General features: G+C 48.4%; 2 protein-coding genes and 1 pseudogene across 5 annotated transcripts in view; all 3 read left to right on the top strand.

Moving 5' to 3' along the window:
- Positions 1 to 20,582, top strand: part of LOC307055611 (centrosomal protein of 78 kDa-like) — a 207,642-nt pseudogene that overhangs the window by 152,062 nt on the left and 34,998 nt on the right. The gene's annotated exons all lie outside the window — the stretch shown is intronic.
- On the top strand, positions 1,941 to 9,593 carry LOC307056533 (interferon regulatory factor 6-like). Of its 3 annotated transcripts, none has more exons than XR_013811014.1 (2): positions 1,941 to 2,152; positions 2,459 to 3,182. XR_013811014.1 is itself a non-coding variant. In XM_079709349.1 (2 exons), the coding sequence occupies exons 1-2, from the start codon at positions 2,028 to 2,030 to the stop codon at positions 9,406 to 9,408; spliced, it is 393 nt and encodes a 130-aa protein (XP_079565475.1). In that variant the 5' UTR covers positions 1,941 to 2,027; the 3' UTR covers positions 9,409 to 9,593. The 3 variants fall into 3 exon arrangements, 1 of the variants encoding a protein (XP_079565475.1); XM_079709349.1 differs by lacking the exon at positions 2,459 to 3,182 and adding an exon at positions 9,141 to 9,593; XR_013811015.1 differs by lacking the exons at positions 1,941 to 2,152; positions 2,459 to 3,182 and adding exons at positions 4,018 to 4,244; positions 9,141 to 9,593.
- Positions 12,007 to 19,954, top strand: LOC307055453 (BCL-6 corepressor-like; the record flags this gene model as incomplete). The annotated part of the gene is made up of 5 exons (XM_079707687.1): positions 12,007 to 12,432; positions 13,094 to 13,147; positions 13,619 to 13,805; positions 19,176 to 19,421; positions 19,863 to 19,954. 5 exons carry the CDS (start codon positions 12,007 to 12,009, stop codon positions 19,952 to 19,954), a joined length of 1,005 nt encoding a protein of 334 aa, XP_079563813.1.

Here is a 20,582-nt window from a genome sequence, read left to right on the forward strand (position 1 = left end):
AATATAAATATTTTCAGAAGCGGGCTTAGTGAGCCAATGATGAGAGCACTTGGGTGGAGCTAGGGCACAGTTGTGTCTGAACCTGGGAACAGTCTAGACCTGTCCATAGGACTACAATGACATGGAAAGCAGGAGAGAGTAAAGAGTCACATCAAGTGCTCAAGAGTATAGCTTTTTATAGCAGATCTCTGGAAGAACACCAAGAAACTGGTTGCCTCTGGGGAGGGAAGCTGGGGCACTTGGAATAGGGTGGGAGGAGAAAAACCATTGTATGACTTTATTGTCATAGCCAGGTTATACTGTGGTTAGTGCCTTAGTATGTATGATGAGATTTGCAAGCAGCCTTTTGTTTACGTAAGTGACTGTACTTTTTATGTGGCAATGAGACAGAAGTCAGATGTGTGTTTGTTTCTGGGTTCCTTGGCTGGGCCGTCTGCTGGCACCACCTGCTGTTTGCATATTTTCTTGATCCTCCCTCCCCTTGCCTCCCTCCCCACCCTAAGCTCCCAGAATCTAATTAGGAGTAGATGGTCCCCAGAAGGACAAAACTAGGATTTGAATAGTTGTAGTGCGACTTCTATAGGTGTGACATGGTATTGGAGAAAGGTCCAATTCTCTCACAGACGCTCCTCTAATAGCAGAGGCAGTGAACACTATCTTTGATGGCTCCTATTTTACCTTAAATATTCAGGTGAATTCTGTGGTTTATGATTGACATTGTAAGTTACTATTAGAAACAAAGTGTCTCTGTGTTTATCCTGTGGTTTTTGTTTTGTTTTTTTTTTGCGGTACGCGGGCCTCTCACTGTCGTGGCCTCTCCCGTTGCGGAGCCCAGGCTCCGGACGCGCAGGCTCACGGGCTTAGCCGCTCCGCGGCATGTGGGATCTTCCCAGACCTGGGGCACGAACCCGTGTCCCCTGCATCGGCAGGCAGACTCCCAACCACTGCGCCACCAGGGAAGCACTATCCTGTGGTTTTTAAGTATCCCTGCACACTCTGCCTGTCTCTAGAGTATTAAGTCCAGGTGCGCTGTTTTTTCCCTCTTTATTTATTGAGGTTATTATTTACTTGCATTAAAATGTACCAATTTTAAAGGTACAGTTTGATTAATTTTGGTAATTGTATACCAGGTGTAACCACCACCACGATCCAGATATAGAAAAGTGACTTACCCTTTAAAAGTTTTCCATCCCAATTTGCCCCAATTCAGTTTTGAGACACTTTATTTTTACTGCTTTCTCTAACATCGACTCTCCGGGTGATTTAGGAAAGTCACTTTACCTCTCTGGATGTGTTTTTGCTTTTATAACATGAAAAATGCCAGAACAGATGTGTTACCAAGGGCCCTTGCAATACTTTCAGAAAATGAGGGGGTAGGGTAAGGGCGGGAATCTCAGCCTTGCGTCCTCATTCTTCACATAGCACACGCATGTGGCAGATCCTAGTGGGAAAAGCCTGTGGTCGCATCAGAGAGAATTAGGTTTCCATCTCCTCTCTTGCTAGTGTGTATGTAACCTTTTGTAAGCATCAGCTTTCTCATCTCCAGTATCAGGCTTATTAACAAGGCCTATTTGTGTACTGTTGTGAGGATGAAATGAGATGCACCGGCAGCCTTAAATGTTAGTTGGTATTTGTATTATGGCGTAATAGAAAGGCACTGCATTCAACCATCTCAGTTACTACACGTTTATGCAGGCTGATTCTCACAGCCAAAACAGACGCACAAAGTACACCCACCCATTTACCCACCTGGGGAAGCCCGAAGCCTCCCTGCCTGCCTTCCTTACGGGGCTCAGAGAAAAGCTGCGCATGCGTGCACGTGCTTCCAAAGAGCCTCGCTAGGGGGCGGAATGGGAAACAGGAAGTTCTAACGCCTGTCGTACAAGCGCGACGTAAAGCGGGTCTGCTTTATGGCACCCTGCTTCCGCCGTAAAGCGCCGTTGGCAATCCCGCGTGAGTGGGTTGACGAGACGACTTCCAGGTGAAAAACGCGATTCTTGGAGGTTGGCTGACTTGACGTCTTCCCCATGGGCAAACGCGGGAGCCGGAGCCGGAGCCGGAGCCGGAGCCGGAGCCAGCTGCTCAACTCCCTAACTAAAAAGCAGAAGAAGCATCTAAGGGATTTCGGCGAGGAGCATCCCTTCTATGACAGGTATGGAGAGGCAAGGCTGGGACCGGCGCTGCCGGCGTCCTTTCCCGGTGGGAGCCCGCGTGTCCCCGCGTTTGGTCCGCCGGTGCCCCGGGGGTAGTGACAGGGCGGCTCCCGCCGCGTCCCACGCTGCCCCGGCGCCGGCCTAGCTCGCCCAGGGATCCTGGCGGCTTCCCACCTGAGATGGGGTTCTTCGCCGATCTTCCTAGCCTTTGTTGAGCCTGTAGTTTTATGCTAGACGGCACGCCTCCTGTGTGGCGACTGGGCAGAGATTTTATAAGCTTGTGTTCATTTTATATGTTTTTAAAGAATTGCTTGGGGGCTTCCCTGGTGGCGCAGTGGTTAAGAATCCGCCTGCCAACGGAGGGGACAGGGGTTCGAGCCCTGGTCCGGGAAGATCCCACATGCCGCGGTGCAAGTAAGCCCGTGCGCCACAACTATTGAGCCTGCACTCTCGAGCCCGCGAGCCACAACTACTGAGCCAGGGTGGTGCAACTACTGATGCCCGCGAGCCTAGAGCCCCTGCTCCGCAACAAGAGAAGCCACCTCTCGCCGCAACTAGAGAAAGCCCGGGCGCAGCAACGAAGACCCATAGCAGGCAAAAATAAATAAATTAAATAAGTTAAAAGAAATAAAAAAAGAATTGCTTGGGACCCTCGACATCACCTATCTATTCAATGACCATGAGGAAACTAATGTTTGGGTAGTTGTGGGTTCCTCTATAAGTGTCCAGACTCTCAGTTATGATCTTAGTGCTCATCCCACCCCTTTGGGCTGCTTTATCAACAGTTAGAGGGATAGTCTACTTAAGAAATTTGCTAGAAAAGGTGAACCCCGAGGGCTTTTATTTGCCAAAATTTCCCATCTTTTGGATGAGAGCCTGTTACTGTGTGACTGTAGTATTTGTCATGTGGTCTTGTTAGACTTTTTCATTCGTCTCTTATTATCTATTTGGCATATCCTTCCAAAACCTGTCCAAATGCATATGGAGTTTTTACTTGACAATAGATATAATGTATTTATAACGGTATAGTCTGCCATGTTCATTTAAAGTTGTATCATTAGACTTTTCCTAATTGCTACATACTAGTAGTTAAAGTTTAACATTGCCTGTTTCTTCTCAGGGTTTCCAGAAAGGAAGCAAAACCACAGGCTTGTCAACTGGTAATGCTTTATACCTCCTTTATGATAGTAGATTCTGGACTGTTACTTTTAAGGTTATATATGGTAATAAAGTTTGGCTACATTTCCACCCTCTTTGATTTTAGATGTAAGCTATATTTTAGTAATATTGCTTAGTTTTAAGTGCAAATGTCTGTTAAAATGCCATTGTGATAACTAATAGAGTATGAAACTGTCCTGAGAGATTAGCCTGTTAGAACCTGTTAAGGAGGCTTACCAGAGGGCTCTTGGTGAATCCTAAGAGGGAATGTCATGTTTGCTTAACATAAAATAGAGTGCAAAATCATCAAAGGTCTTATTTCATTACCACAGACTCAGAAATAAAGTACACTTTTTTGTTGTAAGTTTTCCTATTGCTCCTTTAAAGGTGCCAAATGTCTGACACATAGGTTAGATCGCCTTATAGCCTAAAGCTCCATGTGTTTAGTTTGCTGTCTTCCCATGTGGAACATTAGCAGTTCAAAGAAGAGGAAGCGCTTCTAGAATCATAGCTAGATTCGCTGTTTTAAACAAATTTGGTGCTAGGTTTGGTTGAATAGATAGGATTGCATATTTGCAGAAAAGCTAGTTTTTATTTAGAAAAGTCTGAACTTGGTTCCACTGTGGGCTTGATGGTAGTCGTGGGGTAGCAATAAGAACAGTATAATTTTTGTTTTTAAAATCCCCACTTTCCTTTCAGTCAGAGAGTTTATAGATACTTCAAGTTCTGAAAGTGAAGCATAGAGTGAACCAGAACAAGTTTCTGGTTACAACAGACTACTTGCCACATTAAAGGATGTCTCCAAGGAAGATGAGGAGGAGGAAGAGGAAGAAGACAGTGTTATAGATGAGACAGAAATGAATCTTGAAGATGGCGATAGTGACATCATTGTGGAGGAAGAGATGGCAGTAGAGTCTACTGACATGCAGAAGAGTAAGTGTCTTTGATGTGGGTTTATCATCTTTGCAGGGACCACAGACAGATTGCCCCAGGGGCAGGGTGCCTCGTACCACAGAGCTGGGTGAAAGCACATGGATTCAAAGCAGCGATTCTTAACATTGTTGGGCTCTGTGATATCTTCAAGAATCTGATGAAAACACAGGACCCTCTGGCCATAAAAATGCAGAAATGACATTTTTGCTTATGATTTCCAGGATTTCATCAATCGTACTTCAAATTCCCCTGATTGGGAGGAAAGGGAACATAATTCTGTTTTTGTAATGGTCTCAATTTATGAAAGAGATTATTGTTCCTGCCTTAGAGGAACCAAGTTTAATGGAAGATAGACATAAAATATACAAAACTTTTCAAGCATCAAATCTGAATGGAGCCGATAAATATAAGGTGTTAAAGAGATGCAAAGTGGTCACATGCTGCCAGGGTGAATGAGGGGGGGCTTCAGAGAAGAGCTGGGATTGAAAGCGTAAAGGAACTCTGTCTCACTCAGACATCTAGGGGACCATTTTTTAAAAAATTATTATTAATTTATTTATTTTTGGCTGCATCGTGTCTTTGTTGCAGTGCGCCGGCTTCTCACTGTGGTGGCTTCTCTTGTTGTGGAGCATGGGCTCTAGGCACGTGGGCTTCGGTAGTTGTGGCACACGGGCTCAGTAGTTGTGGCTCACGGGCTCTAGAGCACAGGCTCTGTAGTTGTGGCGCACGGGCTTAGTTGCTCGGCGGCATGTGGGATCTTCCCAGACTAGGGCTTGAAACCACGTCCCCTGCATTAGCAGGCGAATTCTTAACCACTGTGCCACCAGGGAAGTCCCCATAGGTGACTTTTTAATTTAACTTTAAAATCAACTTTATTGAAGTATGAATTACATTCAACAAGGTGTACACATTTTAAGCATGTAATTTGATAAGTTTTGACAAATGTGTATATCTATATTGTCATCGCCAAAGTCAAGATACAGAACACTTCCGATACCTGCAAAAAGTTCCTTCTTGTCCTTTTACAGTCAGTTTCCCAGGCCTGGCATCAGGCAACCACTGACATGCTTTCTTTCACTATGTATTAGTGTCTCCTATCCTAGAAATTCATATGAATGGAAGCATACAATAAGTACCCTTTTGCACGTGGCTTCTTTGGCTCCTCATGTTGTTGTGACTCATCCATGTAGCTCATATTAGTAATTCATTTCTTTTTATTACTGGAATAGTAGTCCGTTGTCTGAATATATCTGGGTAACTTTTTATATTCTATTATCTTAATGCCTACTTGCCTTACTGTATTTTTTTCTATACTTTAAGGTGTCACACACCATTCTTAGTATTTTCATTCATCACTTGTACTCGGATAAAAAACTCGTTGCCTCAGACTTAGGGATTGTTTTAATTTTGTTGGTTTTCCAGTTTTCTTTCATGTTTTAGGTTTTTAAAAATGAAAAGTTTGGCTTTTTAAATTATAAAAGTAATATATATTTACTGTAAAAATTTAAGAGGGTAATATAGTTAACGTATATCTCCTCCACCCTGGGATGAACACCTTTAACATTTTATAGAACCTTCCAGACTACTTTTTTATGGATATATGAGTGAATATATATTTGTGTGTATGTGCATAATGGCCTCATACATTTCTGTAAGTTACTTTTTTCTTTAATAATATAACGTGTGTAACTGTGGGTTACTGCAGCTAGAACCCTGGTGTCCAAACTCCGAGGCCAAATCTCCTTCTACTACATTACACCACCATGGGGAGGTTTAAAAAAGAAAGGGAAAGTATGAAGGGTGATTTTTCCATAAATTAAATCAACTTTAAAAGGCGCATTTGGAGAGTCAGAGAGTACTGATATTGTTAGAAAGAAGAAAGGTTTAAAAGCTGGTTAAATCTCATTTTAAAAAAATCCATATGTACCACATTGTAAAAAAGAGAAGGAAGACGGCATTCATGATTACTGGGCTGGCAGGGTAGGGGACAGTTGCATGCTGGGGGTGGCTCTCGTACTGGCTCTTCCACTCTTCACACTTGTGCTCGGCCAGGGCCAGGGACCGCTGAGGGAGATCAGAGGAGAGGGTGGTGCCTTGGGGGTTCCAGGGAGTTGTGCAGCTGGCTCCCTTGCCACCCAGACTGCCCCAGGGTTCCCAGCCCCAAGGATTATGGAGCATCCCCACACCTGTTTGCTCTGCAGTTGCTGTTCTGCACGCATTTTCTCCTCCAGCACTTTCTGCAGTGTCTCCTTGGCCTTCTGCTCATAGCTGTTTTTCTGGTCTTCCATCTGTAATAGCAACTTATTCATTCCCCAAGAAGTGTATTTCTGTAAATTTGAGGCAATTCAACACATACACATTGACCTACTGTGTGCTAAAGCCTGAGCAGGGATACAGACATGAAAAGAAATTGGTCCTTGTCCACAGGGCAGAGATGTCAGTAATCTGGTGGACCTTCTTCCAGGCTGGAGGCAGGCAGGGAGAGTCCCTCAGGTGATGTGAGAGGTGAGTGGGGATAAAAAAGTGCCCTGGGCATGCTGGGCATTCTCCCCTAGGCCTTCCACAGGCATTTGAAATCCGACATTTCCAAAGGGGAATCATCCTTCTAAACCTGCTCCTATCTCAGTGGCCAGCATCACCACCCACCCAGTCTCCCAAACCCTAAACCAGGGAATCATCCTTGATTTCTCTCTCACCTTCTTCAAGGAATCAGTTCATCATCAAGCTTTGTCAAGTCAGCGTCTTTAACAGCTCATTCATTACCTGTATCGTCTATCCCTACTGCCACCTCCTTAGTTCAGACCCTAGTAACACTATTATATGGATTATATAGAGACTATGTATTATCTTCATGCCTTGCCTCCCTTCAAACCCTTTTCAGTCCTGCAGCTAGAGGGTTCTTTCTAAAACTTAAATCTGATCACATCACAACCTGCTTAAATCTCTCAGTGGTTCTCAGTGTTCTAAGAATCAGGTCCAAACTCCTTGGCATGGTTCCTACTTACAAGCCCAGACTTTCATCTCATGCTGCCTCCACGCAAGCTGAACTGCTTGTAGGTCCCCTAAGCACTGTGCTTTTCAGCCTCTGCCTTTGCCCATAAAGCTTCTGCTTAGAGTATCGTGACCCACGCTTCTCACCTGGTTAACTTCTACCCATGTTCAAGATTCAGCCCTAGAATCATAAATTCTGATAAACTTGGCCAACCATACCTACCCCCGACTCTTTATGGATTAGGCAGTTTTACTGGTGTTCACATAGTATCTGTATTTCTGATCTATTGACTCATCTGTCTCCTTTAAGGGATTGTAAACTCCTTTGGGGCAGGGAGCATTTTTAAAAAAATAAAATTATTTTTGTAGGCTTGGGGATCTGAACAATATTCAGTAAAGTCAAGTTTTAAAAATGAATACATTTGTATTTTTAGAATTTCTCCTGGCTTCAAGGTCAAAAAGAAAAAGACACAAGAGCAGCTTTGCAAATTCACTGGGGGTCTTGCCTTTCCAGTGCTTTTCATTTTTATGCCCTGTGATTTTTGGGAAAGCAGGAGCCTTTTACTGTCGATTCTGGGTTACCCAACTGGGTAAGAGATAGTCTAGATAATGCAAATTTAGAGTTCAATATCAAATCATTTCCACTTAGCTTTGGAGTCATCTGAAAATTTGGATTTAAATGTTGAGTGGGTCTTATGTTCTTGGAATTGTCATTAGAAACCAGATACAGGAGTTACTGGTTGAGATCATACATGGTTATGTCCAGGTTATTGGACTTAACCATGCTGGTCACTGACCAGCTTTATCTCCCATTGAAAACGAGTAGACTGGCATTCTGGATTCTATGTCAGTCTCTTATGAGCTTGGTTGGCATTACTGAAAAAATAAAAGTTGTGGATCCGCAAACCTATAGACTATATAGGCTATGTTCCCCTGCAGAATTCTAACTACATGGCCACCTTATCTTCCTAACATCAAGTGGGAGCGGTCTGGCCGGTCCATCTCGTTCTCTTGATCTTGAGTCCTCTGCAAAAGACAGCCCCCTTTTCTGCACCAGCACGTACGTCACAGCCCTGAAGAAAGTGTAGACATCTGAGATACGTTAACAGTGGGGGAGGGCTGATATCCCGTGAACAGACACATAAATGCCTTTTAGACCTGGAAATTGAAAACCAGAGAGGCGGGGCCACACTGGTCTTGGCCCAGGCCACCAGCCACTGGTGTCCCCAGCAAAATGTTCCCAATGTGGGAGTTTGAGGAAGCAGGGAAAGGCAGGTGGTGTGAGTTTATTAGGACTTGAGGCCCTCAGCCTCGCACTGAGGCAAGCTGAACCCCCAGAGCGTGCTTCCTGCCCTCCTATGGGCTGCTACTCCTAAAGGTACTTGGTTTCAACAGTTATTTGTGCATCAGATTAAAGACTGAAGGGAGAGGGAACAGCAAGCCTAAATTCTTCATATCATACGCCACCTCCCTTTCTCTTCTTATTATATAAGCAATTCATGTGAAAAACAAATAAGGCAAGCAAAACAAAACAAAATTACCTGAAATCTTGCTATCCAAAAGCTACCATTAGTATTTTGGTGTATACTTGTTCCAGATTTTTCTTTATTTTCAACCCTTCATTAAGGCCATTGTAGTCTTGATAGATGATGCTGGCACAAGCACTTGAGATGAGGCTCCTCTTTTTAAAATACTGTATTTGCATTTGGCTTAATTTGTCTCAGGCCCTGCCTTGCCTGGTCCCCAGCGTGGTGTTTTCTGCTGCAGTCTCTGTAAATTGGAGTTGGGGTGATGGGGCGGTCAGGCAGGGCTGTGTGTATCTGTGTCTGTATGAGGGAGGGCGGGCACACTTTCCAGTGTTTCTGGGCAACAAGCAGGCACTCACTGCAGTTTCCTATCCCTCAGGCCTGGGCTGTGGAGACAGGGGAAGTACCAGGAGGGGGTGGACGACCCCGACGCAGCTAAATGGAAGGCCCAGCTCCGCTGTGCGCTCAACAAGAGCAGGGAATTCAACCTGATGTACGACGGCACCAAGGAGGTGCCCATGAACCCAGTGAAGATATATCAAGTGTGTGACATCCCCCAGCCCCAGGGCTCTATCATTAACCCAGGTGAGGCCCCAGCTGCTGGGGAGAAGGTGGACAGTGTGCCAGGTTCCGGGCCGGACCCTTAAAGCGATAGTCGACTTGAAAGTCGCCTCGCTTACAAAGTTGAAGACTGGTAAATAAAGCAAGAAATGCTGTCCCTAGAAAGAACCCAGAGAACAAAAGATATAAACTCAGCACTGTCTTCCTGCCCACCCAGTGGAACAGTAAAGCATTAGAAAGAAGAGGGGGTATTGAGTTCTATAAAAAATAACTTCTCTTGGGACTCAACACTGAGAAGAGAGGCCAGGTAGTTTAGAAGAAGGAGGGCTTAAAACTTAGAAGGTCTGAGTTATAAACCTCGGTCTTTCCATTTCACTACTTGTGGGACATTGAATCAAGTCATTCAACGTTTTGAGCCTCAGCTTCTTCCACTATAAAATCTGGGTTCTCATCTTTCCTGCGTATTTCAAAGGCTGTTCTAAGAATCAATTGACGTGACATTATGAAGGCTGTTAAGTTCTCTTTATAAATGATGGGTAAGTGATCATTTAATTTGTATGGTATTTTTCCTAGGAGAATACCACCTGATCCCTATATTTACTCAATGTTTAGCCAGTTCCGACTAAGAGCCAGATAATTTAGACTTGACCTCCAGTGAATCTAGTGAGGCTCTGCCATGAGGGAAGGGTCTGTCTTCACAGTAAGCTTATAAAGGAGAGAAGCTGTGCTCCTTGGGTCCTTAGAAGGGATGCGAATGTGTAGCAAGGGGTTTAGAGTAGGAATTAAAAGATTTCTAGGAGAAGGGAGTAGGGTCTGCAGCTCCTGGATAGGGGAGGGGATGAGAGCTTGCACTGGGGCTCCGTAGGAGGAGCTGGGAGTGGGGTGAACACCCTTGGTTCCCACTCTTTGGCATTGAGGGTGCACACTGAACCCAAGGAACCTGTGTGCTGGCAGTGCCTAGCTTGAACAGTGGGTCAGCTGCAGGGATGACAGTGCAACGTGAGCGCCTCACTTTTGACCTTTGTGTGTGTGTGTGTGTGTTTCTCAGGTAGGATCCACTGGATCTGCTCCTTGGGATGAGAAAGATAATGATGTGGATGAAGAAGATGAGGAAGATGAGCTGGACCAGTCACAGCACCACGTTCCCATCCAGGTCACCTTCCCCTTCCTGAACATCAATGGTGAGTGGGGTGGGGGGTGGGACAGAGGCATGGAGAGGATGTAAGGGGCTTTGATTTTGCAAGCGTTGACACCATATCCACCATTGCACTGGGAGCAGCGACCAGGCCCTGGGGCCAGGCTGCCAGTCTGTTAGCAAGTAGGAGTCATAGGCAAAGGAACTCCGTAGGCATAGTTATCCCAGTGGGGTGGCTTCTAGGCAGAGAGAGCATCTTCTGAATCTTATGTGATAATTCAGAGAAATTAAAAAATTAAATTCATTCTCAGTCCCGCATACAAATACACAAGCTGTTACAAATTTTGCTGATTTCCTTCAGGCCAAGTGCAGGGATCATTTTCGTGAATTGTAGGCAAACTCTTCTGCTATTTCCCACGGTACAAATTTTCTGTCACTGCCTTAACAGCCTCTGCTAAGGCTGTATCATGGGAAACTTGTGGCTCTACAGCTCTTAATACTAGGCTCTGATAAAATTTCTCTACTAGAGACTTTTATCTTTTTTAAATTTATTTATCTATTTATTTATTTTTTGTGGTACGCGGGCCTCTCACTGTTGTGGCCTCTCCCATGGCGGAGCACAGGCTCCGGACGCGCAGGCTCGGCGGCCATGGCTCACGGGCCCAGCCGCTCCGCGGAATGTGGGATCTTCCCGGACCGGGGCACGAACCCGTGTCCCCTGCATCGGCAGGCGGACTCTCAACCACTGCGCCACCAGGGAAGCCCTATCTTTTTTTTAAATTGACTTTTTGAATTCAGCTTCCCGGGAAAGATGAGTTTAGAGGTTGGAGGGTCACTGTGAGACAGAGCAGGTCCTGCGTCTCCCATTGCACATTCTGAGGACGCTCAGACACAAGGTGAAGTGCTCTTCCACAGCATCTTCACTTGAACTGTTCACTGACATGCTCCTAGTCATATGACTTGCATTCAGTTGAGTAGCTTTTCACTACAGATTTCTAAGTTCCATCTGGCTACTAGGGTCAAATGAGATACTTTTGCCACCTAGAAAATTTAGTGTATCCAGATGATTCCTGTAGGATTTTGGAGTACCCTTCCCTAGGTGATGCCCCTTCTTTTGAGAGTCAGGAAATGACTCTTATCTGTCTACTTGCCCTCCTTCACTTACCCTGTCATTTATAACCTTGCAACCAAGTGATGAGTAAAGACAACGATCATAGAGCTCTCTCAGGTTAATATTGCCACAGCTACATTCCCACTTGGTGCAATTTTAAGATTTGGACATTTGGAAATGTGAGATCCTTTCCCAAATCTTTGGCTCACTCATTCTGTTATTCTCACCACTTAAAAGGATGCAACCCATTTCCAGGATCATGATTTCCCTTTTTTTTTTTTTTCATGTTTTTTTAAAGCTAATATTGTGTGTCCTTACGTTATGGGCCACCTTGGATCCTTTATGGAAACATGTGAACATATATTAAAAATAAAAAAGTAAAATGTGGCCCTACAGCCACACCGGGATTTCATTGCCCTGAGAGAGGAGTTGGGGCGCATGAGTGACTTCCACGAAGCCTATACTTTCAAACAGGCTCCGGGCCAGCCAGTTTCCGGCTTAAGCAAGGAGAATGTTCCAGCGGTAACCAACAAGGAGAACCTGGCGACGCCGGTCTCGACTCCATTCCTGGAGCCGACCCTGGGGAGCGACGGCTCTGCGGTCACTTTCGGGAAAACCCAAGAGGATCCCAAACCATTTTGCGTGGGCAGTGCCCCACCGAGTGTGGACGTCACCCCCACCTACACCAAAGACGGAGCTGACGAGGCAGGATCAACCGATGGCAAAGTTCTGAACCCGAAGCCATCTAAGCTGGCAAAGAGAATCGCAAACTCCGCTGGTTACGTGGGTGACCGGTTCAAGTGTGTCGCTACCGGACTGTACGCAGACTCCAGTCAGCTCGGCCGGGAGCAGCGGGCATTGCAGGTGAGCCCCCCGCAACCCGAATTTCAGGAGCCTGACCAGTTGTCAGGTTTTTTTAATGTGTGAAGAGGAGGGGGCCGGGGGTATGATAGGGCAGGACACCGGGCTGATTTGGTTAATGAAGCTTAGGATAATTTAAATGTTTGAAATGTGTCCAGTAAGGGGACGTAAGTGGATACTTTAAGTTATTCTGTAGATTTTAAGCGAACTCCACTCGAATGCTGATAACGGAAGTTTTAATTATTGCGAAGGATGTCTAAAAGACTGCATGACATTTACCTATCAATCGCTTTGATTTCTCTGCCGTTACTGTACGTTAACAAATACACCTAAAAGCGCTGCTTAGAATGCCTTACGTGATACTTGGTGGAGGTGTGTAGCGGCCGCATGTCTGTGAGATTCGTGCAATTTTTTTTTTCCACCCAAAAAACAAACAAACAAACAAAACAAAAACACAAACCTTGCTTAAAGGGATAGAGTATGTATTTAACTTGCTAGTGAATGATAGATGTTGTATAGGAATTTCCTTAAGATATTTTACTTTTAATTAAAAGACAAATAAAGCCAAATTGTTTTGCAGTGTTAAGAAAAAAATTGGTTTATGCTTATAAAAATGGATGAAGTTATCTAAATGATCCATTGAGTGCCCATTTTAATTACATAGATGGAAGGATTACAAGAGGACAGTATTTTATGTCTACCCGCTGCTTACTGTGAGGTCAGTTCTTCACATTTTTATTGCTAGAATCTTCCATAAACCTTTTGAGTTAAATTTCATTTCCAAATATACAAAGGGAAGTTTGTGGGCCATGGTCGTCTTTATTCATTGTGCATTTGTTTTCTTTTCTGTTGTGTTTTTGTTTCGCTTTCTTTGCGTTGTGTTTTTGTTTTGTTTTATTTACCTTCGAAAGAGAATGTCTGTCACTATGCCACAGTGTATGTATGGCTATACATACACACCACATATATCTCTACATACATATGGCTTTACGAATAAAGAGTGTGTGACTAGTTACACATAGACACTCTTACGTTTTTATCGTTCAATTTTAAAATACCTCAGTTGTATCATAAATTGTGGTTGGTTTTGGGCAAACTTTTCTTTGAAGATACTTTCCTTTAAGGTAAGGGCAGTGAAATAGCTTTGGTGGTAAGGTGTGTCTTTTTTCCATCTCCGTTCTCTTTGTAGCGTGCAGTGATGTGCTTCTCAGAGTTGGAGATGAAAGAGCGAGAAGGTGGCCACCCCACGACCAAAGACTCCGAGGTGCGCAAATTCAGCCCCGCTGACTGGGAAAGGCTGAAAGGAAGTCAGGACAAAAAGCCAAAGTCGGTCGCCCTGGAGGAGGCCATTGCCGACCAGAAGGACAGTGAGAGATGTAAGTGAACCCAGGCGGCTCGCGTGTGGTACCACGTCGGTGGGAACGGGGCGGTTCCGCTCCCAGTGCCGAGGGAGGTGAGAGGAAACAATACGCTTCCGACGGCCCAGCGTCTGGGTGCTGGCTGTTCGGAGAACGGGCTGCTCTGGCCACCCTTCCCAGCTGTGGATTGCAAGGCTGGTTGTCCTTTTGAGCGTTGCGGCATCCAGGAGTGAAGCACCTATGAAATGTTGTTTCCTGGCACGCATCTCCTTTTTCCGGAGAAATGCTAGTCCTGTAGTTAGTAATAGTCTGATACAGTAGAGCAGAGGAATGGCAGTGCAAGACCTCCAGCGTAGCAGGTATGTGTTCTGTTTTGTAGCAGGTACGGATACGGGTTTTTGGTAGCAGGGGAATGACACTTGCAGCCAGAGCCAGACCCTCCAGAGTGACAGTCTCCTGTGGGAGGGAGTGGAGAGTACTCGGATTCTCCCTCCAAAGGCAGAGGTTTCGTTCAAATGAGATGAGGGCTGATGAAGGCACCAGAAAGATGAGCATAATTATTTTCTGTGGCAGGCTTGTTTGCAGTCATTAGGAGTTGACAGCACGCTCCAAGGGCGTGGGATAAACGAGGGCGTTCTTCCTACCAGACGGGGTGTATTATGTTTTGGAGGCCAAATTGGAGAGAAAGCTAGTGTTTGCCTCGAGTCACACTCTGCGGTCCCATCAGCTGCTCCCCCACTGGGGTTGACTTCGGGCTTTGCCCTCGAGACTTCCTGGGCTAATGAGATGTGTTGGCAGCAAGTGGAGGTCTTTCTCCCGCTTTCTTCAGTGTGCGTGCTTGTGGCCTGCAGCCTGCTCCGGACCCCAGAAACCTCACCGGTGATGGTGAGTGAGGGCACCTAGGTGAACGTCGAGGACAGGGTGGGCGTGAAATCCTCCTGAGACGGGACAGTCGGGGGTGGTGGGCACGTTTGGGAGGCCCAGGCCCTTGGACCCAGTCGTAGGGTCGGCGTTCGCCCGCACGCTTAGGTCGTGGGTGCCTGATGCAGTTCGGGAAAATTGTGGTCAGCAACAGCGTGTGCTTCTCTCTGCTGCTTGGAGCACTGCCCTCCCCCAGCTCATCTTTGGGGTCAGACAAAGGCCTGTGGCCAGGGTTCTGGGTAAGCCACACCGGGACCGGTGTGTCCTACGTGGCTCCCGTAGAAGGGGATTTCTGGGGCTAGTCAGCGGCGGCCTTACCCGAGGGATGGGGCTCTTGAGGTGCCTGGAGTAGACGATTCCGAGCTCCTCCCCCTCGGGATTGGAATGCAAAACGGAGGGTCCAGGCCACCCTGGAGTGAAGCAGCAAGAAGGCCTCCCTCCTTGCCTGTGCTCACAGCGGACACGCAGCCCTTACCCTCCTGAGTGGCCTCATAACTCAGCTCCTGGGGAAGTTTCTCAGAGAGATGTGATAAAAGTGGGCAAGGCCAAGTTCACGGGGACGCACTTTTCTGAGGAGGGGATCTGCCTGTTGTGGGTGGACGGTGAGGGAGGCTGGAGGAAGGGAGCGGGCAGTTAACCGGCCTCGAGTCTTCTCGCCCTTTTCTCCAGCAACGTGGCCAAACCCAGGGTGGCCGCTGCCCTTCACGTCTCAGTGGCCTCACCCGCCCTTCTTCCCAGAGACGTTTGTGTGCGTCCTTCCCAGTCTTTCCTGCTGAGCGTGGAGACGAGAACTCGGTGTGGCTGATGGGGAGCAGGGCCTGAGCCCCAGATGATTCCGAAAGCCCCCTCCCCCCACTGCCTGCCTCCCATCTCAGACCGACCGACGGGTCTCTTCCTGGAGCACCCGGGACATGGCCCAGTGAGCCATGAATCGCCACCATGGGAGGGCAGGAGAAGGGTTGGGGAAGGTGAGGGGCTCCGTTTGAAAGATTGGGGCAACGGAGGTGGGTTCCCCATCCACCCTCTGTCTTGTAGAGACGTGGGGTTTGTAAATAGCTGGTCAGGAAAGGTGACCTGAAGGGGCCACTGTTCTTACTGCGGCCTCCACATCCAAGGCACAGCAGGTGTTCATTCCATTCAGCTGGATATGAATGGGCCTTCTTGTTCTTGGGCCATGATGTCTTGAGCTGATATGGGCTCAGGTCCTTCTCATGGGTGTCGGTGTGGCCGAGAGCCGAGCTGTGAGCACATGGGAGCTGGGGCGGGGATTTGGGGCGGGCAGGGGTCACAGAGAGGGTCCAGGACGCCTTCAAGATGCCTTCCCCCTTCTGAGGCAGCCCCTACCCATGGAGGGCCCAGGAGCTTCTAAGGTGGTGGGTGCTGTTTGCGCGGCCCTGGTTGTCCTGGTGCGGGTGCATCTTGTTGCTAGGGGCTTGTTTAAAAAAAGGAATTAACTTGAAAACACAGTGGCCGAGATACTCATTTATTCTTTATGATCACATGGGTGGCTGAGTGAAATTTTTATTTTGGAAGTTCACCAAATGAGTTTGGAGTTTCCTCAGACTTGGAAGTTCATCACTAGGAACCCTCAGTGGCATTTGAAGATGGGGTGGGGCAAGGAGGCATTGGTCCCTTCCTTCTCAAACTTGGAGTAACCATCTCCCTTGCCAACCACTTGGCTGGGACAGGCCTAGGACCTGCTCAGTGGCAGTGCCTGGCCAGGAGCTGGAGGAAGCCTCAGTCGAGGGGCTTCATGAAACTTCTTTGCTCAGGGAACTTCTCTTCCAGCTGAGCACCTGCACGTTTGTAAACTACTTTGGAACAGAGATCCCCTGCACTCCTTGTGTAGCGGGTGTAACTTTTAACAAGGTTAGCGCTGACTGGAGGTGCTATTATAGTTAAGCTACAGAGAAGGGGATTTTAATCCTGGGGAGCCTTCCAGCGACTCAGAACCCTCTCACCTTGTTTAGGCCTCACTGGGCATGGCTCAACAGTGGTGAGGGTGCTTTGTTGCCACAGTGACTTGTAAATGTTGCTGTGGTGATGCTTCTGTGAGGTGATGCTATGGTACAACCATAATGAATTTGGGATATATGTGCTGTGAGTCATAGGACCATGCTGCAGGGACCACGTTCACATCTTGCTTAGACTGGGTGACCAAGGGCACATGGCTTCCCACTTTTAGAAGGGCCAAAAGTAGCAATGATGGCAAAGCCTGATGGTTAGGATCCCTGTGTATCTATTTATCTCCCCATCTCCTTTGCCCTCAAGGGTAATCCTCCTGTGGGTCGTGGTTAGAACAGTCTTTGAGAAGCTCCAAGTGACACGCAGCCTCCACCCCATAGCTGGTGGCCATGGGTATCTTGGGCAGTCGGGGTGGGTGTCCTTCAGGGTTATTACTGGCCTGGGTAAGGTCACACTAGCGTAAGGTCTTGGGGGGCCTTAGCTGAGGGGAATTGAGATCTTTGCCCTAAAAGGCTCCGGGGTTGGGGGAAGGGTGGATGGACCTAGTTTGGAAAAAGAAACTTTCAAATTGGACATGGGGGTTCTTAAGGTAGCCCTTCCATTCCTCCACGGATCCCCTCCCACGGAGCTTTTAGGGAAGGCTGATTGGACCAGATTGGACCAGAGAAGTCCAATGGTGTAACCAGCAGGGCTCACCTCTTAAAATTTCCTACATTTCAGGCCTGAGATTCAGGCTGGTCTGAAAGTCTCGGCATCTTTTGGTTAAAGGGATTTTTCCAGCCTTTCTCTGTGCTGAGCCCGGCCTGTGATTATGAAGCCCACCCTGGAGGGAGGCTAGCAGTAACATTCCCACTTTACAAGTGAAGGGGGCCGAGTTGTAAAGCGGCACCATTCCTGCCCGAGTGTTTAAGAGGGTCACAGAGCAGCCGGAGTGAGAGTTGCAGCACGCCGTCTTCACCGGGCCTGCGGTAGCCTGGGCTGCATCACCCGTAAGCACAGGCCAGGAGTTTGGGGAGACCCTCGCGGTTGGGGTGATTCCACCATTCCGGCAAGAGTAGATGGGGATCTGTCCCACCTTGGGATACCCTTGGAGAAAAGCTAAGTGTGTTCCACCATTGAGAATACAGGTCAGGCTAGCCCAGGCCAGGGTGAGGTTCATCCCCACAACTGACTGCCATTAAATGCTGGGAATGCCCCCAAGAGAGGCTGATCAGGGGACCAGCCGGCTGGGCAGAAGCGGGAGTGATACTTGAAGTGGTCTAGGGAGAGGAGGAGGAATGCGAGCAGCATGTGAGGGGTGTGTCCATTATTTCATCTAGAAAAACGGGCTGTGGGAGCTTAGCTCAGGTGTTAATGAAATACCAAACTCATACACCCACCCCCACCCCCGGCCAGTGATGGACACAGGGTCATCTTCGGGGAACTCTTTAACAGCACAGTGATCATTATGGAATTATTTGTGTGTTAGAAACAATGTGACTAGCAAAGCAGTTGAACTGTTTCTTTGGCTAGAGCAAAAGTGAGGAGTGATGTTAGGCTGGGGTGATTGGAGGAAAAGCCCCAAGTGGATGCTAGATTGAGCAGAGGGGGCAGGAGCGACACAGGCGGAGCTGGGGTGTGAGCAGTTCAGCCCTGCCCGCCGCCCCCCCACCCCACCCCCATGAAGGGGGTTGGAGTCTTGTCTTTGAAATGTCCTTAGATGCTTGTTGCCTGGGAAGGAAGGCGTGGAGACGTGCCAGGTGGGTGACTGGTGTCACTGAGGGCCTTCTTCCTAGACAGGAAATAGGAGCAGCCCCTCGATGGCAGTGAAATGCTTTTCCCCCCACGGGTGTGGAAAGAGGACAGACGGACTTGTAGCAATCTGGTTGAGTTCTTTGAAATTGCCCTTGACCCTTGTGTGTGCACCAGGAAGCCTTTCCTTTCCCTTTGCCAGGCTCCTCTTGCCTTGGTCTCTCCAGCTTCCCAGCCTCCCACCATTCTTTCCCTACCCTTGTTCTTCACCCTCGCCCCTGCTGACCCAAGTGAACATTGGTGCCATGTCTGTGTAGATGGCAGTTGGGGGCTACTTGGTCTCTTGATGACATCAGCCTTTTTTTGTTTACTAGCAGCTGTTTCCATAGTCATTTGTAGCTCCGCCCTGATTGGTTGGATCTTACTGTGAGGTCACTCACCCCCCCTTTAAAAGTAAGCCACCTTGGAGAGTTAAGCAGTTAGGCAGTTATCTCACATGCCTGTAGAGGGATGGTGTAGATGCCTCACCTTGACCCTTGAAGGATGGATTGTGAGTGGGCTACACGCCTCATTTTCTGCTTTCTTTGCTGGTTGTGTTCAGCTGTCCTTCCTTTGGGACGTCTTTCTGAGGGTTTTGTGCTTCCAGCGTGTGAGGCCCCTGGTCTCCAAAGGGGGGTGGTCTGTTGGTAGCAGATTGCCTTGGGCATGGGGGTCCTGCCTGTTCCTGGTGACCTTTGTTCCCTCCTTTCCGGGTTGTCTCCCCTCCCCTAGGGGAGTGTTATGATGGAAGCAAACCTGACCCCTTCGAAGCCCCAGAAGACAGTGATCTTCCTGAGGACATGGACACGGAGCCCCCCAGAGAGTCCCCCGCCGACCAGGCGGCCCCGGACGCGTCACGCAGCCCCACCCTCCGGCTGAACAGAAAGCGCAAGGTCTCTGGCGATAGGAACCACACTGAGACCACTGTGCTCCCGGAGGACTCTCTGCTGAAAGCCAAGCGGAGACGGGTCTCCAAAGGTGAGCTCGGTTTCGCTTCGGGCCCGCAGGGCACCCTACGGAAGTCCTGGAGCGGAGCAGTGGAAAGTTCCAGTCCCACCCTGGAGCCCTGGGGGGAGCCACTCACACCTCCCCACCCCCCACCCCCATCCCACCCCCCACCCCCCCAAAGCCAGGTGCCGGGGCTGGAGCCCAAAGGTGGCCAAAGGCAAATAGGCCCCCTCCCGAGACTTGGTGACAAGTTCCAGCCAACACAGTGACCACACCCCTCCCCTCCCCCACCCCTGTTAGTGATGTGTAAGACAGTTCGTTCCCCGCCCCGGGGGGCTTCTTCATTAATTTGTAGTTATTTCTCCGTTAGCTGACTGGCCTGAGAGGGAAATGACAAACAGTTCCTCTAACCGCTTAGAAGAGCCACATTATAGTGAGCTGACCAACCTGAGGTGTTCATTGAATTAACAGGGCTCCATCCCAGAAAGCAGCGCCGCTTGCTGCACCTTAGAGAACGGCGGGAGCAGAGAGCAAACCTGGCCGGCAGGGCAGGAAGGAAGTGACCCAGGCGGTTCAGCGTGCGGTCACCCCCCAGGGCAATAGCATCTCCGAAGAGAAACCTGGCAGGAAAAGGGCAGAGGCCAAAAGCAACAGAAGCTGGTTGGAGGAGTCCCTTAAATGCAGTGACAATGAACAAGGTCCGCACGGGGCGGGGGGCGCTCCTGGAGGGTGGATCACCCGCCCTCTGTGGGAAACGGCCCTGGAGGGGACCTGAGCGCCATCCAAGTTGACAAGAGTAGCATGTGGCGAGCGGGGAGTTTTCTTCATGAGGTCCTTTCAGCCTGCACACTTCCTTATGGAATGGACAGTGAGGCGGGAGCTCGACTTCCTGGGCTGCTCCTCATCACCCAGCCCGTGGCTGGGCAGCAAGGGAAGTCTTGGGTGACCCCGGGCGCTTGTCAGTGCCCTCATTCCAGCCTCAGGCTGTCTGTCCCCAGTCGCCCTGTCCCGAGCACCCAGGCCCCCCACGGGTGGGGACGGGAGCGCACGAAGGGCTGGCTTCTGCCCTCTCTTGCGGCCCTTTGAAGCGACTTGCCATTTGGCGTTTCGTGGGTTAGCCTATTTGCCGGTTGAATGTGGGATAATTAAAATATTAGTGCTTTGAAAACATAATTGGTATATCTTTAAAAA

The sequence above is a fragment of the Hyperoodon ampullatus genome (assembly GCF_949752795.1).
Source record: "Hyperoodon ampullatus genome assembly, chromosome: 7".
Taxonomy (NCBI): Eukaryota; Metazoa; Chordata; class Mammalia; order Artiodactyla; family Ziphiidae; genus Hyperoodon; species Hyperoodon ampullatus.

Excerpts from the sequence above, each read along its gene's own strand:
- LOC307056533 (XM_079709349.1), top strand. The coding sequence starts at position 2,028 with ATGGGCAAACGCGGGAGCCGGAGCCGGAGCCGGAGCCGGAGCCGGAGC. Across the intron at positions 2,153-9,140 it reads GAGCATCCCTTCTATGACAG|GCCTGGGCTGTGGAGACAGG; the intron begins GTATGGAGAGGC and ends CCTATCCCTCAG.